Here is a 19,968-nt window from a genome sequence, read left to right as displayed (position 1 = left end):
TTGTCCTTTAATTTTTAAAATCTCTTGAAGAAATCAGAAATCGCATGTCCACTCATAATTGTCTTTGTTGTACTTCCCATCATACAAGCTAATGTAGTATATAGTATAAATGTTCAAACATTGCATTATAAATTCTGCTGCATTTTTATATGGAATTTTTCGTCATATAAAGTCATCTTGTATAAATCAACCTATCTTTCTTCGACTGTAAATTTTGGTCTGAAAAATTCATCTTGTATACCAGAAAATATAGTATATCAATTGTATCTCACCAAATGAAATAAATGAAGAATTGATATGTCTACTTTCAGATTAATAAACGGTGTCAATGTAACGAACTCTGATGAAAATATGTGGCTTATACCATTTACACCTGAAAAGCCCCATATAGTTTCTTTTGAATTTCCGCAACCAGTTACAATATCTGGGATTCGAGTTTGGAATTATAACAAAAATCCTGAAGATACATATAGAGGGGTAAGTTGTTATTTTCTCTGAAGATTTACACTTTTCTTTAAAAATGAACAATTACTGCCTTTATGTGAAGACGCATGGCTCAGTTGTTAGAGCATCCAGCTCACAATCATGAAGTAATGAGTTCAATTCCCAGACCAAGCTCTGTGTTGTGTTCTTGAGCAATACACTTTATTTCATGTTGCTCCACTTCACTCAGGTGTAAAAATGAGTTTTGATGACACTGGTGCCAAGCTGTATCAGCCTTTGCCTTTCCCTTGAACAACATCAGTGGCATGAAGATGGGAGGCTGGTATGCACGGACAACTGCTGGTCTTCTATAAACAACCTTTCCCGGACTTGTGCCTTGAAGGGGAACTTTCTAGAAGCAATCCCATAGTCATTCATGACCAAAGGGGGTCTGTTTTTCACTGCAATTGAAAAATAAATTCTTTATTTCAGCCTTCCTTCTTTTTCATGTTAAATGATCCATGAAATATATTCATATGATAAATCTATGCCTTGTCTCTTTGCAATTACATGATCAATATGATGCCTCTAGTAATAATGTCATGGACTTGTATTTATATTAATTAACTACACTTTACATGGTAATTAAATAAAACTAATTAAGAGTAATGAGTATTCTCAGTGACTCTTGTAAGTAGACACTGAAAATGTGACAACCAATGGTTTATTCAATCTTAGGAATAAGCTGACTTGAGTTAGTTAGGCAATTTATACAGTGTGAACGGAAGTGATACAGAAATGAATAAAGACTGGCAGTAGAGGGGCACAGTAACTAATGGATTAGAAATGTGATTGCAACAGTCTTTCCCGCTGTGTTAGAAGTTTAGTATATAATCATGGTAATTAAATAAATGATATATAATCATGATAATTAAATAAAACTAATTACTAGTAATGAGTATTCTAAGTGACTGGAAACTGCGTGAAACCCTTCATGTGTGTGTGTGTGTATATATATATATATATATATAATATAGGTGCAGGCATGGTTGTGGCAAGAAGCATGCTTCCTGACCACATGGTTTCGTGTTCAGTCCCACTGCCTGGCACCTTGGGCAAGTGTCTTCTAATACAGCCTTGAGCTCACTAAAGCCTTATGAGTGGATTTTGTTGACAGAAACTGAAAGAAGCTCATTGTGTGTGCGTGTGTGTGTGTGTGTGTGTGTGTGTGTGCGCGTGTGTATGTGCGTGTGTGCATGCATGTGTGTGTGTGCATGGATACGAACGTTTGTGTGTTTGTCCGCATGTGCTAAATGTTGATTGCTAAATACATTTATACATTTGCCATAACTTGAATACCACCACTACCACTGTTACTGCTGTCATCATCTTCACCCCTGATTCCTGTTTGTTTACTTCAAAGTTTCCTATGTTGTGAGCATTCAGACTAGATTCCGGATCTCTCATTGCTCATACTTTTCTAGCAGGCATTGACTAGCAGACTTTTATACGTGGCATTAGCTGCATCAATGTCTCTAGTCTTGAAGGGCCTTCAAAGATCATGGCATAGCTCTTTCTTGCTCCATTAACTTATATCCACAAAGTGCTAACACTTAATTCACACACACACACATCTGTGTGTGACTGTATGGGTCTATATGTATGTGTTGCTGTGTGTGTATGTTTACATCTGACACACTTCATATGGCAAACTACTGAGTAACAAGCAGTGAAGTTTGTTGCTACTTCTCTACCAACACTTTGACCTCTGGCTCTATGCTTTTAAAGACGCGTGGAATAAGAGATCCCTTCTTTGAGAAACAGGTGAAAAAAGCGAGCAACAGAATCTAAAATGTTTACTCACAGGTATTTTGGTTTACATTTTCACTTTTCAAAATATTGATCTGACAAATGGGCCTTAGACATTGAAACCATCGTAAGATTTCTTGCTGTTTTAAATGACAAATTTCTTTCTACAACTTGGTCGTTCTCATTGCTGTGGTCTTCTAACTATAGCAGGGAGAAACGATTGAAGTGTTAATGCTTTTCAGATATAGAAATTAACGAAGCAAGGAAAAGCGATACCATGATCTTCTGATTGTCTCTCTGAATGAAATGAATGAGGAGTTGATGTATCATGGGCACTACCTTTTCTTCCTGGCCAAGCAAGTACAAAAAGCAAAAAAAAAAAAATTACTGTGGAATAAAGTTTCCATTTCATAGGAAGAGAGAAACTCAGTGAAAAACTACAAAAAATAAAACTAGTAGTGCATATATTAACTGTTTAACACTTAAACAAGCCATATCCAGCTCAGATATTTTACCTGGTTTATGTTCAAACTGGTCAAATCTGGCCCCTCACACCTACCCTTCAATATTGTTGTAAAAATATACAATCACCTCATTGAAATCTCAAAGCTATGAGATAATGTATGATTGATTTGAAATGTTTTCAATAAATTAGCATTGACAGAGAAATTTGAATGCTAAAGGGTTAAGGCCCTTCCAGACTGGTGACATTGATGCAGCTAATGCCCAGCCTAAACATCTGCTAGTCATTGTCTGCTGGAAAAGCATGAGCAATGAGGGAAACTGGAATCTGGTCTGAATGTTCACAATGTAATAAACTCTGTTAAAAACAAACAGGAATCAGGTGATGGTGGGGTGGCAGCAGTGGCAGTAGTGGTATACAAGTAATGGTAGATGTATTTAGTAGTCAACTTTTAGTGCTTGTTATACTTGTAAGTTGTGAAATTCTGGCTGAAGTTTCACCTGAGGCTACATCCAAACAATCCTTCCTACTATAGGCACAAGGCCTGAAATTTTGCACGAGTCGGGTTAGTTGATTACATTGACTCCAGTGACTGATACCCATTTCAATAAGCCTCAAAAGAGGAATGTCAAAGTTCACTTCAGCATAATTTAAACTCAAAACATAAACACAGATGAGATACTGCTAAACGTTTTGCTTGGCATGCTCACAGTTTTGCCACCTTGCTGCCTTATCCATTCAAATAATCAAATAATTGCTTAGACAATCCATACTTTGTTAGTCGTCAAATCTAGTTGACAGATTAGTGGCGATCTACTCAATTTTGATTGCTTGTAACTATATATCCCAGTCACTCTATATTTTCAAAATACTGTATATCAATCAATACTTGATCAATTGATATCATAAGTTAGTGGCTTGGAACACTTATGGCTGGGTTACAATTCAGCTATTAATATCATTAGCTGAAACTAATTCAAGCGTCTTTCTAGTATAAAATCCAAGTGGGAGAATGTATGCAGAACTATTCTATCTCTGTTCAGTACTTAGCTGTGAGTACTTAATTAATTGTGACCTATTTTCTCAGTTGTTTAACCCCAGATCAGCCCTGATATCAAAGAGACTCTGAGATGAAAGGCGTTCTCTGGCCACCCACCCCACTTCTCTCTCTCTCTCTTGTGTATGTTACAGCCCTAGGCTGACCAACATCCTTGTGAGTGGATTCATCATCATCATCATCATCATCATCGTTTAATGTCCGTTTTCCATGCTGGCATGGGTTGGACAGTTTGACTAGGGACTGGCAAGCCAGGAGGCCGCTCCAGGTTCCAATTTGATCTGGCAATGTTTTTACAGCTGGATGCCCTTCCTAATGCCAACCATTCTGAGAGTGTAATGGGTGGTTTTTATGTGCAGTCAGGCGGCACTGGCATTGGCCACGTTCGGATGGTGTTTTTTATGTGCTACCAGCACAGAAGCCAGTCGGGGTGGGGAGTGGGAGGGCTGGCATCGACCATGTTCGGATGACGCTTTTTACGTGCCACTAGCACGGGGAGCCAGTCAGGCGGCACTGGCAACGACCCACACATGAATGGTGTTTATTGCAGGCCACCAGTACGAGAGCCAGTCAGGTGGTACTGGCATTGCCCACAACTACAATTTCTATTTTTGTGAAAGTCCATTATATATATATATATCTGTGTGTATGTATGTATATTTATTTACGTATGTGTTTACGTTTGTGACAGTTGTAAAATATATACCATTGTCATTCAAGGAGTGTCATTCATTTCCAATATTCTTCAGAAGCATGTCTGGTTATGGGGAAATATTACCTTGCTTGGGAACAGGTCAGGGTTAGGAACAGGCAGGCACATCCAGCCATAGAAAAATCTGCTTCATTAAACTTCATCCAAACCATGCAAGCATTGAAAAATATAATGGACATTAAAATGATGATGATAAACTGGTCTAAGACCTATGTCCATCCATTTTATAAAAGAAAGTAGAATTCACTTTAAAGGAAATTTAGCCGCTGTTTATTATAGATCAAGTAACCACCATAGATTGTTGCCTTCATTGGCTCATCATTTATTCTCTAGATTGATGTGGAGACAATCCATGCAGCCTCTTTCTCTCTCCAAAATACCATGGCATAACCTATTAATACAATTGATTTGTGACAGCCAGTGGTCAGATTTATCGCTACACTGCAAAATATTTTTCCGTGACTTCATAGATATGCAAATATCATATAATATATGGAAGACTTTCAGCTTTTCCTCCCCTGCTATGGAATTTCTGATTTATATAATATTACCTTGCCCTTATTGTTAATATAAGGGAACTGACCTGTCAAGCCATTTCAGGCATGTGAAGTAAACCTTAAATAAAATTATATGGTAGTGATGGTGGCGGCAGTGGTGGTGTTGGTGAGAGTGGTGGAGGCAGTGGTGGTGGTTTCTTTTCATTGTTTTCTTTTCTCTTATATCACCTCCACCATCGTCATCATTATCATCATTAATATTATTTGAACAGTTTTGCTTTTATTGCATGCTTTCATGGCAAAAACCATGCATAACTCTATATAATATCTTTCATACATGCAGCATATATTTTTTCTGTTGTTTTTTTCTATTGAGTTGAATATATAACACGTAATATGTGTGCAGTACTTAGTTGTTATTGTTGTTGTTATTGTTGCTGTTAACCATTGACTCACATGTTTATAGAGCTCTACTCAGAAGGCAATTTCTTCGAACATTACTTCATAGAATATTTTTTTTTGTATGTGGGTTGGGATGTGTGTGCACACATTTTACCAGCTAAGAGTTTTGGAATATTTTAACATCCACCTGAATTTTATAGATTATATATGTATATTTCTACAAATGCCCATTTGCTTTGTTTATTTGTGGTTCATTATGGCTTCACTCTGCAATAAAAGAAGGAGGTGTTAGCCACAATATAGCAGTAAGAGTTGTGCCCCTTCAAAAACATTTTGCTAACATAAGGACAGTTAATAAAAAAAAATATTACAGTAAACACGTCCATCTATAAACACAGAATTTGAGAGAACAAAAAAAAAACAACAAAAAATGGGTGTGAATATGCAAACTTAAATGATGATAAATGCACTCATAGCAATAGCATTTGATATTTGATATTTTCTTTCACTAGCATAGTGAGTCAAAAAGAAGTAGAAAATATGAGTGAGCTCCATATTGAAAATAAAAGGAAAATGCTTGGGAAGGGTGTATTCCCAAAGAGAGTATAATGTGATTTAAGAAATTTAATAAGGTATGAACAAAAAGGAAAGTGGCCTACCTCTATTTTTTGAAAAGCTGAAGAGTCTCCATAAATTTTTGAAAGAGAAGTTGGATGGTGCCCGAGTTAATGTGTGGCCAGTTGTATACTTCTCCCTCAAGAGTGGCAGGACATATGAAAGTATGTACTTAGTCATCAACATCGGTGATGGGAGACGGCAGTGACCAATAATGCTAGTGCATCATATATATACCCACAATGATACTCATATTCCTTATCCTCCTGTATTACTTAGTTTTTCAGCAGAAGAGACCAATAGATAGAATAAAGTAAACGTAAAAAGACCCCCTTTGATCATGAACGACCATAAAATTGCGCCTAGAAAGTTCCCCTCTGAGGCACAAGTCCAAGCAAGGTTGTTTATGGAAGACCAGCAGTCACCCATGCATACTAGTCTCCCCTCTCCATGCCACTGATATTATCCAAGGGAAAGGCAAATAAATGCTGATACAGCTTGGCACCAGTGATGTTGCAACACATTTCTACAGTTGAGTGAACTGGAGCAATGTGAAATAAAGTGTCTTGCTCAAAAACACAATACATAGTCCAGTTCGGGAATTGAACTCACTACTTTGTGATTGTGAGCTCAATACTCTAACCACTGAGCCATGCACCTTCAGAATAAGTATGAAACTTTAAAAGATAACTACTAGGGTTGCCTCAGTATGACCATAGTCTAATGAGTGAAACAACTAAAAGATCAAAGATAAATGATATAACAATCACAGAAAAATTTGCACTTATAATTTATAACTGTATGAAAATTTAAAAAAGGACATAAATTATAAAATCAATGTAAATCTTTTATCTTTAACTTGTTTCAGTCATTAGACTGTAGCCATGCTGGGGCACTGCCTTGAACAACTTTTTAGTCGAATGAATCAAGCCCAGTATTCATTTCTTTGTTAAGCCTGGTACTTATTCTATTGGTCTTTTTTGCCAAACCGCTAAGTTACAGCGATGTAAACACACCAACACCAGTTGTCAAATGGTGGTGGGGAACAAACAGATACCCAAAGGTATACACACATGGATATATGTATATATATATCTATATCTGCCTTTCTCTCTCACTATATATATATAAAAATTTATTTATGAGGGTAGAAATAGATATTAATCAATTTGAACCAGTGGTTTAGCATATTAAAAAAATCTGAAGATTGAAATTATATTACATACAAAAATAAGAGGGATGACCAGCAAAAGTGGACTCCTATATGCTAGAAATAGATGCCGAATCATCTAACCACGAAAAAAATATATGTTCTCAGTAAAAATTCAGCGACACAACAGACTGTAAAAGGGCAAGACAAATGAAAAAATACTAAATAAAAACGATTAACCTACGTACCATGGTTTCACCTGTTAAAATTTACATAAGTAAATATCTGCAGGATCGTCAGCATAGTCTGTCGATTTGCGATGTAGTTTCCAGAACTAGACACAGGACGTCCAACCAAAAGGGAACACGTGTAGAGTTCTACAAATTACATTCAGTGTATCCTTTTAAATGTCTTCCACTTTTGCTGGTCATCCCTCTTATTTTTGTGTGTATATATATATATATATATATATATATATGTATGTATGTATGTATGTATGTATATACAACAGGCTTCTTTTAGTTTCCATCTATGAAATTCACTCACAAGGCTTTGGTGATCCTGAGGCTATAGTAGAAGACATTTGCCCAAGGTGCCACACTGTGGGACTGAGCTTGGAACCATGTGGTTGGGAAGCAAGCTTCTTACCACACAGCAATGCAACAACTAATTTTGCTAGAGTTGTGAGTCAAAAAGTGTTTGTTAGACATAAGTTGGGTCCAGGAAAAATAAAAAGCATTGGAAAGATATCTTAGAGGAAACAGAGATTTCTTGCAAGAAAATTATTTGAAGAAAGTGCAGGAATGGTTGTGACATATCTCTGTGATTCCACAATGCCTTGAAATAGGATTTGGAGGAAGCCCTGGTTGATACGAGATGATATCGAAAAATTCCCAGATTATTTCTGTTGCACACCAACAGATGGCAGCACTTGGTTTCGTGCACAATGAGAGCTTGCAGTGATCTTCATAAGGCAATGTGCCAAGTGAAATTACTATGTTTACTTCACAAGTTATGAAATTTGTGCTTTTGTGATCACATGTATGCTGTGGTCTGCGATTTTTGTCATGGACAGGAAGTTGGAACAAAGAGCCGATATGAAATTTTGCATTAAACCTGGGAAGTCTGCTACAGAGACATTGAGCATGTTTCAGCAAGCTTATGGTGATGAGGTAACGGATCGTACACAATGTTTAGAGTGGTACAGGCTCTTCAAAAGCTGAAGATCATCCTTGGAAGACGATGAGGATATCTGGAAGATCTACAATGAGTGTCACCTCCAGGAATGTCAAGAATATTCATCAGCTTGTCTATGAAAATCATCAGAGGACAATTAACAATGTTTTGAAGTGTTTAAAGGAGGATATTCAGTGGAAGTGACTGGATCTGTGGAGCATGAAGAATTGGATTCCTCACAACGACAATGCACCCTGTTATCAAGCTCTCTTCACCCATCCAGATTCACCAAATTTAGCACCTGTGGACTTCCATCTGTTCCTCAAAATGAAAATGCAACTCAAAGATCGCCGTTTTAACACTGTGAATTGCAGAAGATCCTTGGTTCACTTACAGAAAAAAACTTTCTGTCTGGATTCTAAAAGTGGCAGGAATCCTGAGACTAGTGTATTGTTGTGCAAGGTGACTGTTTTGAAGGAGACAATGTTAAAACTTAGATAAATAATTTATTCTTTATTAAACATAACTAATCAAAAAACTTTTTGATACTGCCTGATATATAAAAGGATGTAGGAATCCTCAAGGATGCTACTTTAGCCTGTAGTCTTTCTGACCATTTTAAGTTTAGTGTGCAGTCTCACTTTAAATCCTAACCCTACATGTAAACTCTAAACCTAAATCCTAATGTTAACCTTAAACCCTGACTCTAAAATCCAGCCTTAACCTCCTTCAGCCCTAATCCTAACCCAGCTCAGGTCACTTCACAGTGTAGGCTATAGATACTGTAGTAGACTGCATGCTAAGGTAGCGCCCACTCAAATATTTTTATCTCAGTATGTCAAGCTAGAATGATGTAAAAATATATTATCACCTATAAAGTAGAGTTGTACTTGCTACTATTTCTATCTGCTTTTCCTAGTTATTGCTGAATTCAATTGATGAAATTCTATTTACTCTGATATCTTTAAAAAAAAAAGGTGTTTATTGATTATTGAATTCATATTTATGATAGCTCTGGGTGGTTGTATTACATGGAGAGAAATAACATACATTGTGTGTTAATCAATGTTTGGAGTATGTTTTCTTTACTTTCTCTTTTTTAATTGTAACATGAAAGGAAACAAGGTGTTTTTATATACTTTCTGGAATGATAAACTCTACTGTGTAGTCACACTATATTACAATACTGTGCTGTTATAAACCAGCAATGCAACTCTATGTGGTCATTCATCCTGTTTAGAAAGAGCAGCTAGATCTCCCTCATCTTTAAAAAAAAAAGAAAGAGTATATAATTAATTAATACAGTCATGGATATACATAAAGAATGTTCAAGGCCAGAACATATTTTTACTTGATTCATCCCAATTTGCAGCTCAACAATGACTGTATTGATGTATTCTGTACAATAGCCATAATTCATTGCTGTGATCAGCATTGCCATCATTATCCATCATTTTGAATCCAGGTTTTGTCCACATTAACAGGGGTGGGCAGATCTACCTCAGTGCCATAGCAACTGCCCTCACACCATCTCACCATCTTGTCCAGTTTGGGGCATCCTCCCTTCTCAAGCCAACCCTCCCAATCTCCTCCGCCACCTGTCCCCTTCAAATTTTCTGTGGTCTACCTTGCTTTTGCTATCCATTTACCTCAAACTCTAGCACCCTCTTCAGAGCATGCTCCTCATCCCTCCTCAACACATGTCCATACCACCGTACTCCATTTGCCTGTCCAACCTTTCCACTGTTTCCACCAACCCCAGCATCTTCATCAGGTCCTCAGTCCTCCTCTTATCAAATAGCCTCATGTCACACAATTCTCTCAGTATTGCTCTCTCAGTCCTCAAAATTGCTATGTCTCTCTCTCTCAATGACCATGTCTCACTCCTATACAGCATTGCAGCTCTCACACAACTATAAACCTTTCCTTTCATCTTCAATAAGAATCTTTTCCTGTATGGCAATGCTCCATGTTCCCTGAACTTCACCCAGCCAAGTCTTGCTCTTGCTGTCACAGCTGCTTCATATCCACCACATACATCCACCTTATCTCCCAAATAACAAAACCCTCTCACTGTCTCCACCTCATCACATAGTGTTTCCACTGACTTCGCCAGCCCTCCAGCTCCTTTCTCACATCTTACACAAACGAACTTTCTTCCCGACTAACCCTCTCCACTGGCCCCTTCACCACACCAACTTCCACCCTCTGATCCCATTCATTCTCCTCATTCATAATTCCCTCCATATACTACTTCCAGACTCTTCTCCTGTCCTTCTCACTAAAATTCAACCTTCCATCACTCTTCATGTATCTTCCTCCCTCAACATCTCTTCCATCATTTTTCATTGATTTAATAAACCTAAAAACTCTATCTGGGTTCTCATCCATCCACTCAACCTCTCCTCAACTTCCTTCCTCATAGATCTCACAACCACCCAAAATGTTGCATGATTCTTTCTGTTATTATACCTGGCTTCCATTTGCTCAGTCCTGTTATTACATAAAGCTTTGTGCACTTCTTTCTTCCTCACCTCCTCCTTTCACCACCAAGTATCTCCTCGATCTCTCCTACCCTTCATTCTTCCACACACTTTGTCACATGCCTTTAGCACCCCTTCTTTAAAAGACTTCCACATATCCGGTACATCAATGCTTACCAACTCCCAACTCTCTCTCTCTTCTCAAACATTGCTCTTGTAGCTTCTTCCTTCAGTTTCCACACCTTTCTCCTCTCAACCATTCCCTTTCTCACACACTTTTTAACTTTCTTCTTATCCAAGTCAGCAACCACCAACCTGTGCTGCAACTCCCCTGGTATTATCTTCCCATCTCTCAGATACTTCCTGTTTTTCCTGCCAACCAACACAAAATCAATGTCTGTCTCATTCCCTCCTGCACTGAAAGTCACCTTCCTTTTCTCTGTTTTCCTAAACCATGTATTCACCACACACAACTCTTTCTCATCACAAAACTCCAACAGCATCCTTCCTTCCAGATTTCTCTCCTCAATTCCATTTTCCCCATGAACACTCTCAAAGCCCAGGATCCATTTCCCAAAATGTCCATTAAAATCACCCATGCCCCTAACCAATTCATTTACCTTTTGTAAGTCACACTTATTCGCCATTTCATCAAAGAACCGCTCTTTCTCAGCGATCCCTCTTCCATTTTGTGGACCATACCCACAAATCACCCTCACCACTTCTTCCTCAAATGCTAACACTATTGTCATCACTCTGACACTCTTTCTCCTGACCTCCACCACCTTCTCACAGATTTCTTCCTTCATCAAAACTCCCACACCTCCAGTCCCCCTGCTATTTCGTGACTACCACAACTTGTACCTTCTTCCCTTGATCCCCAACAAATCTTGCACCCTGGCTCCTCCACCTAACCCCCTGCACACAGCACACATCCACCCTCCTCTTCCTCATTTCATCACACACCTCAGTTCCCCTTCCACACAGACTGCTCGCATTCCATCGGTAACTTTTGGGAGACCCTGTATATATATATGTATATATATATATATAAAAGAAGTAAAGTGGTTGGTGTTAGAAAAGGCATCCATGCCAAGTCAGACAGCATAGCATGGTGCTGTCATCTACCTAGCCAGCTGCTGTCAAACCCTCCAGCCCATGCCAGCATGGAAAGTAGACATTAAATGATGATGATTATATATATATATATATATATATATAGAGAGAGAGAGAGATGATGGGTTTCAGGCTACTAAAATCACACTCAAAGATTTGGTCTGCCTTGGTTTATAGCAGATGATTGCCTAAGCTGCCCTGCTGTGGGACTGAATCCAAGATCACTTGGTTGGGAAGCAAGCTCTTTAACCTCACAGCTATGCTTCAGCATGGAAAAAATAATCTTAAAAAGTGATAATGATGTGTTTGTGTGTATGTACATACAGATGTGCATGTGTGTGTGTGTATTTATAACTCATGAATTGACTCTATACAGTTTGATTATATTTTTAATTGTGTCTGCTTTACATCAAAAGAAATAACAAGCTGCCGGTCATTAGCATCAAAAGTAAAATGCTAATGGAAAAAGCAGAAAGCACAAAGTAGGAGCAGGATTTGTAAATTTCTATTTTAAAATGTTGCAGATCATTCATTTATGAAACAACACACGTCTAAAATTATCTTGATTGTTTGATTTTTCTTCAATTCTTGCAACGTTTAATGATGAGAATAAACTCAGTTTCTTCTTTGAATCTTCAGACTGTAACAATTATGAGCTTTGATTTTTACTGAGGCGAAGGGAATGGAGTGGAGGACTTTGGTTCATTGCTACAAGTAAAGACAATGTAATATTCTGTATTCTTTATTAGATTATTATTTGTTTTTGCCATATAGGTGCAGGTGTGGCTATATGGTAAGAAGCTTGCTTCCCAACCACATGGTTCTGGGTTCAAGTATCTTCTACTATTGCCTTAGGCTAATCAAAGCCTTGCAAGTGGACTTGGTAGACAAACTGAAATAAATCTGTTGTATATATGTGTGTGTATGTATATATATATATATATATATATATATATATATATATATATATATATATATATGTATGTATGTATGTATGTAAGTGTGTGCATCTTTATGTTTTCCCCCATCATCATATTTGCTTCAACCTAAAATATTGGTTTCAAATTTTGGCACAAGGCCAGTAACTTTGGGGAGTGGGTAACTCTCATATGGGCTTTTGGTGCAAAATGCACACTAGTTTATATCTTCAGTGCTGAGACCATCAGATCACATGATTTCAACCTTTCTTGCTTTCATCAACGATAGACCCTCAATTGTTAGAGATGGCAACAATTCATCTCCTTGCCAGCGATTTTCCATAACTTTGATTTTTCGAGTATTGATGCGCACCTCATCATCATACTTGCTTCTACCTAAAATATTAGTCTCAAATTTTGGCACAAGGCCAGTAATTTCAGGGAGCAGGTAACTCAATTACATCATCCCCAGTGCTCAACTCATACTTGTTTTATCAAATCTGAAATCTGAAAGGTAAAGTCAGCCTCAGTGGAATTTGAACTCAGAACACGAAGATGGTTGAAATGCCACTAAGCATTTTGCACAGTATGCTAATGATTCTGCCAGCTCACTGCCTTAATCATGGCTTCAAATTTTGGCACAAGGCCAGTAAATGTTGAGGAGCAAACAAGTCACTTACATTGACCCCAATGCTCAACTGGTATTTATTTTATCAACCTGGAAAGGATGAAAGGCAAAGTCAACCTCTGCGGAATTTGAACTCAGAACATGAAGATGGATGAAATGCTGTTAAGTATTTTGCCTGACATGCTAAAAAGATTCTGCCATCTTACCACCCTTTTTTTACCAAAAATATTATCAGATGCTGGAATGCAATCTATCAGTGGTATTACTATAAGGATTATAACAAGTACATTGATCAGAAAATTTATTGACATCTTCACATTTTAAGTGTTTGCATTTGGTTTGCAAGATTCTTGATGAACTTGGGTGTTGAAACAGATTCTTGGATGACAGACAGATTTGTAGCTAACCTTAAGTAGAGAGGGCATGTTATTGATGTGGTCACAAAAGGTGATGAAAGGACTTTGACAAACAGCTTATTGATTGATTAACTGAGTGATTAAACAATGAAATGATTTGTTAGCTGGTTAGATAACTAGACTCATAATAAACAAGCAAAATAGTGAAATTAAGTCAGTGAGTGTGGTTTTTATTATTAGTGTTATGGCCCTCCCAAGACTCATTTTATTTAGTTTACTGATAATTCATGAGCATTTTGAGTTTTAGTAGAGCAAGATAGAAGCTCTTTATAATTTACAGCATCTTCTTCTCTATTCAATCTAATAGAATACCTTACTATGGATTGGTATTTACTGTCTTAGCATCTTCAATTAAGAGATCTGTTTCCAATCAGTGAAGATACTTTTCAAAAAATAAACAAAGAAACAAATAAATAAAACTTTTTAAAAAATGGAACGAATTTGAACCTCAGAAAAACCCACTTCTACCAGGCACTATCCAAACATGTTTAGTTTCACCATTTGTTATTCATCTTGAGAAGAGAAAACTTCTCTTACTTAGTGTGCAGTTAGATACTGTTAATAAAATGTCACTGAATGTAAGGCTTCTGCGAGAACTAATTCTCAGTTGGAGATATGGAGATTTGCAGTCTTCAAGGCTAATTGGATAGTGTTCCATTATGTTGCTCACATTTGCATTCCGATCAGGATTGTGTAGCATACAGCAGTTACGATTTATTCCCAGCTTGGTAAAAAAATAAAAAAAAGTGAGGATTTTAAGACTTCCAAAGATATAAACTGAGATACCTGGTCACAATACATACAAACTGAGTTTCCAGTTACCACACATAATTTAGTCTATAATTTATAATACTGTAGCAACACGTGTGCTAATGTAAATATCAAGTACTTATTATTAATGACCAATATATATATATATATATATATATATATATAATTTTGTATGTGATTCCATTGGTCTTATAGAAGTCAATAGATTATCTTACTGAGAAGCATGTTTTGCAAATGTTGGGTAAAAATTCATGCTTTAACTCTTTAGCATTTAAACCAGTCATATCTGACTAAATATTTTGCTTGTTTTATTTTCAAATGAGCCAGATCTATCTCTTACACCTATGCTAAAAACCTCAAAGCTACATGATAATACATGATTCATTAACTCAATGTGACAGAGTTATGTGAATGCTAAAGTGTTAATATAGAAATGTTCCTAACAAAGGGTATACATATCATCCATACTGTGGGATAACATTTTCGATTTCATATAATGATAAATGCTTTAGATACAAGGATGACAAAGATGTTTATGAAATTGAGATGTAGGACAATTAGAGACAAGACAAATCCTGGAGAAAGTATCAACAATAATATTTTCTCTTCTCAGGTGATGCAATATGTCATTAGTTTATTCAGGCAACTCTAATAGTTGCCTGAATAGACAGTTTATTACACTTGTAACATGATTTTGTACTTGAGTAGCAACTGCTATTTCATATTTGCTTACCCCTAGAAAGAATGAAAAATGGCTAATATTTCCTTCAAACTTTGCATTTGTTACATTTATTCAAACCCCTAGGAATCCCTCTCAACAAATGGCTATGATGCCCCCCACCACTATTCTTGTTCATGATCAGAGATACACATTTTGTCAGCCACTAAGTGAAAATCTTCAAGTGGTCAAGCAAGTGACAAACAAATCTGTGGTATTGAGCAGATTATTTGTTATAACGATATTTCTGCTTCAGCAATTTGGCACTGAATCTGTCTGAAATGTAATGGGAAATAGATTAGTTTCAAAACATTGATGTCCAGGTTGCAAAAGCAAAGTTCAAAGCGAATAGTAGTGTTTTCTTTGTGGAGGCACAATGGCCCAGTGGTTAGGGCAGCATAGGATCGCGGTTTCGATTCCCAGACTGGGCATTGTGTTTATTGAGTGAAAACACCCAAAGCTCCACGAAGCTCCAGCAGGGGGTGGTATTTCAAAGGGCTAGCCTTGTCACACTCTGTATCACGCTGAATTTCCCCAGGAACCAAGTTGAGGGTACACGTGTTTGTGGAGTGCTCAGCCATTTGCACGTTAATTTCACGAACACGCTGTTCCATTGATTGGATCAACTAGGGCTCTTGTTGTCATAACCAACAGAGTGGCATGAGTGTTTTCTTTGATTTCTAGATAGAAGCAAATAGGAAATAGTACTTATTGAGCAAAGATTTTTAAAAATTGTAATTTTGTTACACCGTGTATAGCCTTTGATAAATGCTTGTTATTGTAAATGAAAGGAATAGTTTCTTGACCAGTCAATAACTGATGATGTTTTGCAAATAACTGTCTCTACTTCCTCACACTTTCAGTGATGGCTTCCCATTTTTTGTTCTTGTGTAGTTAATATAACAATCATGTTGCCACAGTTTACCAGTTATGACCACCCTAGATCTATTAGTCTGAAGAGCAAGTACTTCAGTTCCATCAACTGTTCTAAGTATAACCTTAAGAAAAGAAAATCTGAAACTTTTACAATTCATTTTTGTCATTCTGCTAAAGAATAATGAAAAATTTAAAGAATAGATTCACTTTATCTGAATAATGTAGAAACCACTTCACACAGAGAAGCATTAGAATTATTTGGACCATGTTGTAAAGGCTTTTAGTAGAATATATTGAAGAATAAGAATTATAGTGATCAGCATTAGTCTTAACCTGTTCTAATGTTTGTACTTATACTGTATCATTTAACATGAGTTCACTGTTTTCAAGCAATTTCTAACATACATCATTCTGATATAAATCCATAACACAGGTAACCTGCATGCCTTCATCATTATATTCAATGATAGGCATTGGTTTAAAACTACAATCTTGCTTTAGAAGTTGCTAGATGAATAAAATCTGAAAAGTTGTTGCATATAAGTTATCAAAAAGTGACAGGAAAAAAAAAACTGTTTAATTTGGCAGACACCAGATCATTAATACAGTCACTATGGACATGATATGATGCAGTATGTTCGTAGATATTTGTAAACATATAGCTTATTAATATGATTTTTTTAGCTTCCTTTGTCATGGTGATGTTGGTTACAAAAATATGAAAGCTGTAATCATAATGTGATTATTTTGCCTGAGCTTGGAAACCAGCTGGAGTATTATCAAATAATTTTTGGCTGTAAAATTTTATCCATTTTTTTTTTCTGCTTACAGTTAACTGAAGGAGTTTATTTCAGTTCACTTTATATTTTCTTTATGCTTGTTGTTTCAGTTTTCTATGTAATATATGTTGTCCAGGGGCAATATGAAAATCAAGTGGAATGATTCCCATGATAATACTACATCTTCTTCTATATTGCTTGTCTTAAAGAATCCCTTCCATTCTTGAGCACAAATAGCTACAACAGTGATAGCTGCGGTAATAATAGTAGTAATAGTGATTGTGGCTTTAACAGTTACAATAATAAAATAGTAAAGCTGTCTCATATGAATCCACCAGAAAATCAAAGGAATTGCTAAATAAATTGTTATATAGACAAGAAATTTTTCTAAAAATTTTATTCAATGATTTGAGTTTTCTGCCATTCCTGCTTTTATTTTTTTTATTATTGCTTGATGCTCCAGTACATGTGCACTGTGGTTAATATTAGATTTGAAATATTACACATACATTCACATGATATATTTCATATCACACAACAGAACAATATTGTGTTATTCTTTAAATATGAGGTATGAATCTGAAATACTAGTTGCAGGTGAGTTGGTGGCTAGTTTAATGTGATTGAAATGGTACTGTGTGTGGTGAGAATGAAACACATGCCGAATGAAAACACCCGTAAAAAAGTAGTAGTGGTAGGCTAATGCAAATTTGTGTATTTAAGTATGATAAGCAGACAAATTCATGGAAGAATTAAATTTATCCAAATAATGTCAAGATCAAAAAACAAAAACGATCTCTGCTCTTATGTTGAGAAAATGATTAAGTAGTTTGTACCAAAATGAACCACTCTATCAGTTTATTATTGAGAAATTTGGTGACTGAAATACATCTTTACTTTATGAGGTGTATGGTGATTATCTCATTTACTACAGCACATTGCTAGTTGTCAACTAAAATTGTTGAGCTGTTGTGGTAAGATTTACAAATATCACTTCTAGTTGCTTTAAGTTCTCTGAGTTAGTTGTATTATAAACTTAATATGTTCTTCAACAATCAATGCCAGAAACTTAGTCCTAATAAAGTTATTTGGTTCTCTTTTTGTGAAAGTTATGTAGAAAGCATCGCTTGTTGTAGCATTTATTATTTTCTTTTGTAAAATACTTAGTTAAAATACTTACATTGTTGATTTTAGAATCACAATAAAAAATATACAATTTGCCTTTTTTCATCTTTTTTCTAAAGTTTTTACACCTGATTTCATTGGTCAACACAGACTGGATTGTTCTGCAATTTACAATATTGGCACAAGTTGTTGAACCTCAAGTTGTTTTGCATAACATCTAAATTCATTTCCTGATGCCAACCATTCAACTATTAACTGGGAAAAATGCCCATTTTTTTCTGTTTCTTTTTTTTTTATTTTTTTTTTTTTTTGTTAGAATGACCACACCATGGAAATTCAAAGTCACAATCAAAGTTCAGACTTGATAACTTTAAGCTAGTAATCTAAAGGTCTAAATATTTAATCACAGTGCAGTTAAATAAACAGGCCTGTATTTTTTTTTTTTTTTTCTTCTTGAGAAACTCAACTCTGTAAATCTATGAGATTATTTTTTGCTAACATGTCATCATTACCATCATCATTTTATCTGCTTTTCTGTGCTGACATGAGTTGCATCTTTAAAAAAAGATGTAGCAAACTTTCATTTAGCTTTCTCTTCATTTAGTGTCAAAAGTGCACTTAATGCTCTAAATGTTTAAAACAAACTTTACCATCATGTGGTTGGAATTTGTTTTCATGGCTTAAACAGATTAAATTAACCATTTCATATTGATTTCTGACATCAAAAATATTGATTTTTCAACATGACTTGTTTTGACTCGTAAATATGATGTTGTTTTATCAAATATTTTGGTCTCTTTTTGCCCTGCTTTTCTGTAACTATTATTTATAAACTAACTATTCTTCAACCTGTTGCTTGCTGAAAGTTCTGTATTGAGACAGTATTTATGTGATTTTCTGACCCATTTCCATAATGGAATGATGCATTTTTGTTTTTGTATTCCTGCCTGCAGTTTTTCATATGTATATGTATGTATGAGTGTGTGTGTGTGTGTGTGTGTGTGTGTGTGTGTGTGTGTGTAAATACACACACACTCACTCATATAAATATATAGTGAATAGATAGGAATAATAGATCCAGGCAGGTACTGTACAAGCACTTGAGTATAAGCCAAGGTATAGCTAGATGGATTGAATGGTAATAATAATGATAAAAACTCTGTAGGTGTATAATTCTCCTTATTTCAATTGTCTTGGATATATATATATATATATATATTAATATATATGTGTGTGTGTGTGCGTGCATACTTTAGATGAGTTGAAATATGCTTTGTGACATATTTGACCAATGAAAAGGCTATTTTCACTGTGGCTTGCCATGGGAAAATTTTTGGCGTTAAGTAGTAAGTGTCAAAACACCAACAACAAACTGTGGATGCCCTCTGCAGACCAATAAATATATTTCTAGAGATTTGGCTATCATCTGTACCAGGTACTACAAGAGAGAGACAAACCCTGAAGTTACTTAGAAGCCATAGCATCCTTATAGATAATCAGTAAAAACTATCAACTGACTGTGTGCAATCAACCCTCTGGCTCAAACCAGATACCCAGCTATGATGCTCGATTGTCCCCTGTAATCCTCTCCAGCTGTGCATCCTTAATCTTGCAAACTCATAGGTGCTGGTGCCATGTAAAAAGCACCCATAGCGGTGTTGCGTAAAAGCACCTAGTACACTCTGTAAAGAGGTTAGCGTTAGGAAGGACATCCAGGCATAGAGACCTTGCCAAAACAGATATGGAGCTTTAACAGTCCTTCAGGCTCTTCTCAAACAGTTCAACCCATACCAGCATGGAAAACAGGCATTAAATGATGATGATGATGATATGCG

The 19,968-nt window shown here is 36.1% G+C and overlaps 1 protein-coding gene across 1 annotated transcript in view; it reads left to right on the top strand.

Annotated features, from left to right (window-relative positions):
• LOC106873657 (katanin-interacting protein) overlaps positions 1–19,968 on the top strand; it is a 551,631-nt gene that overhangs the window by 262,183 nt on the left and 269,480 nt on the right. The window contains exon 29 of the mRNA XM_052977029.1: positions 312–477. Within this exon, the coding sequence (XP_052832989.1) occupies positions 312–477 (166 nt within the window). The remainder of the gene's footprint in view (positions 1–311; positions 478–19,968) is intronic.

The sequence above is a fragment of the Octopus bimaculoides genome, chromosome 2, assembly GCF_001194135.2.
Source record: "Octopus bimaculoides isolate UCB-OBI-ISO-001 chromosome 2, ASM119413v2, whole genome shotgun sequence".
Lineage (NCBI taxonomy): Eukaryota > Metazoa > Mollusca > Cephalopoda > Octopoda > Octopodidae > Octopus > Octopus bimaculoides.
This window is presented reverse-complemented; position numbering and strand designations above follow the sequence as displayed.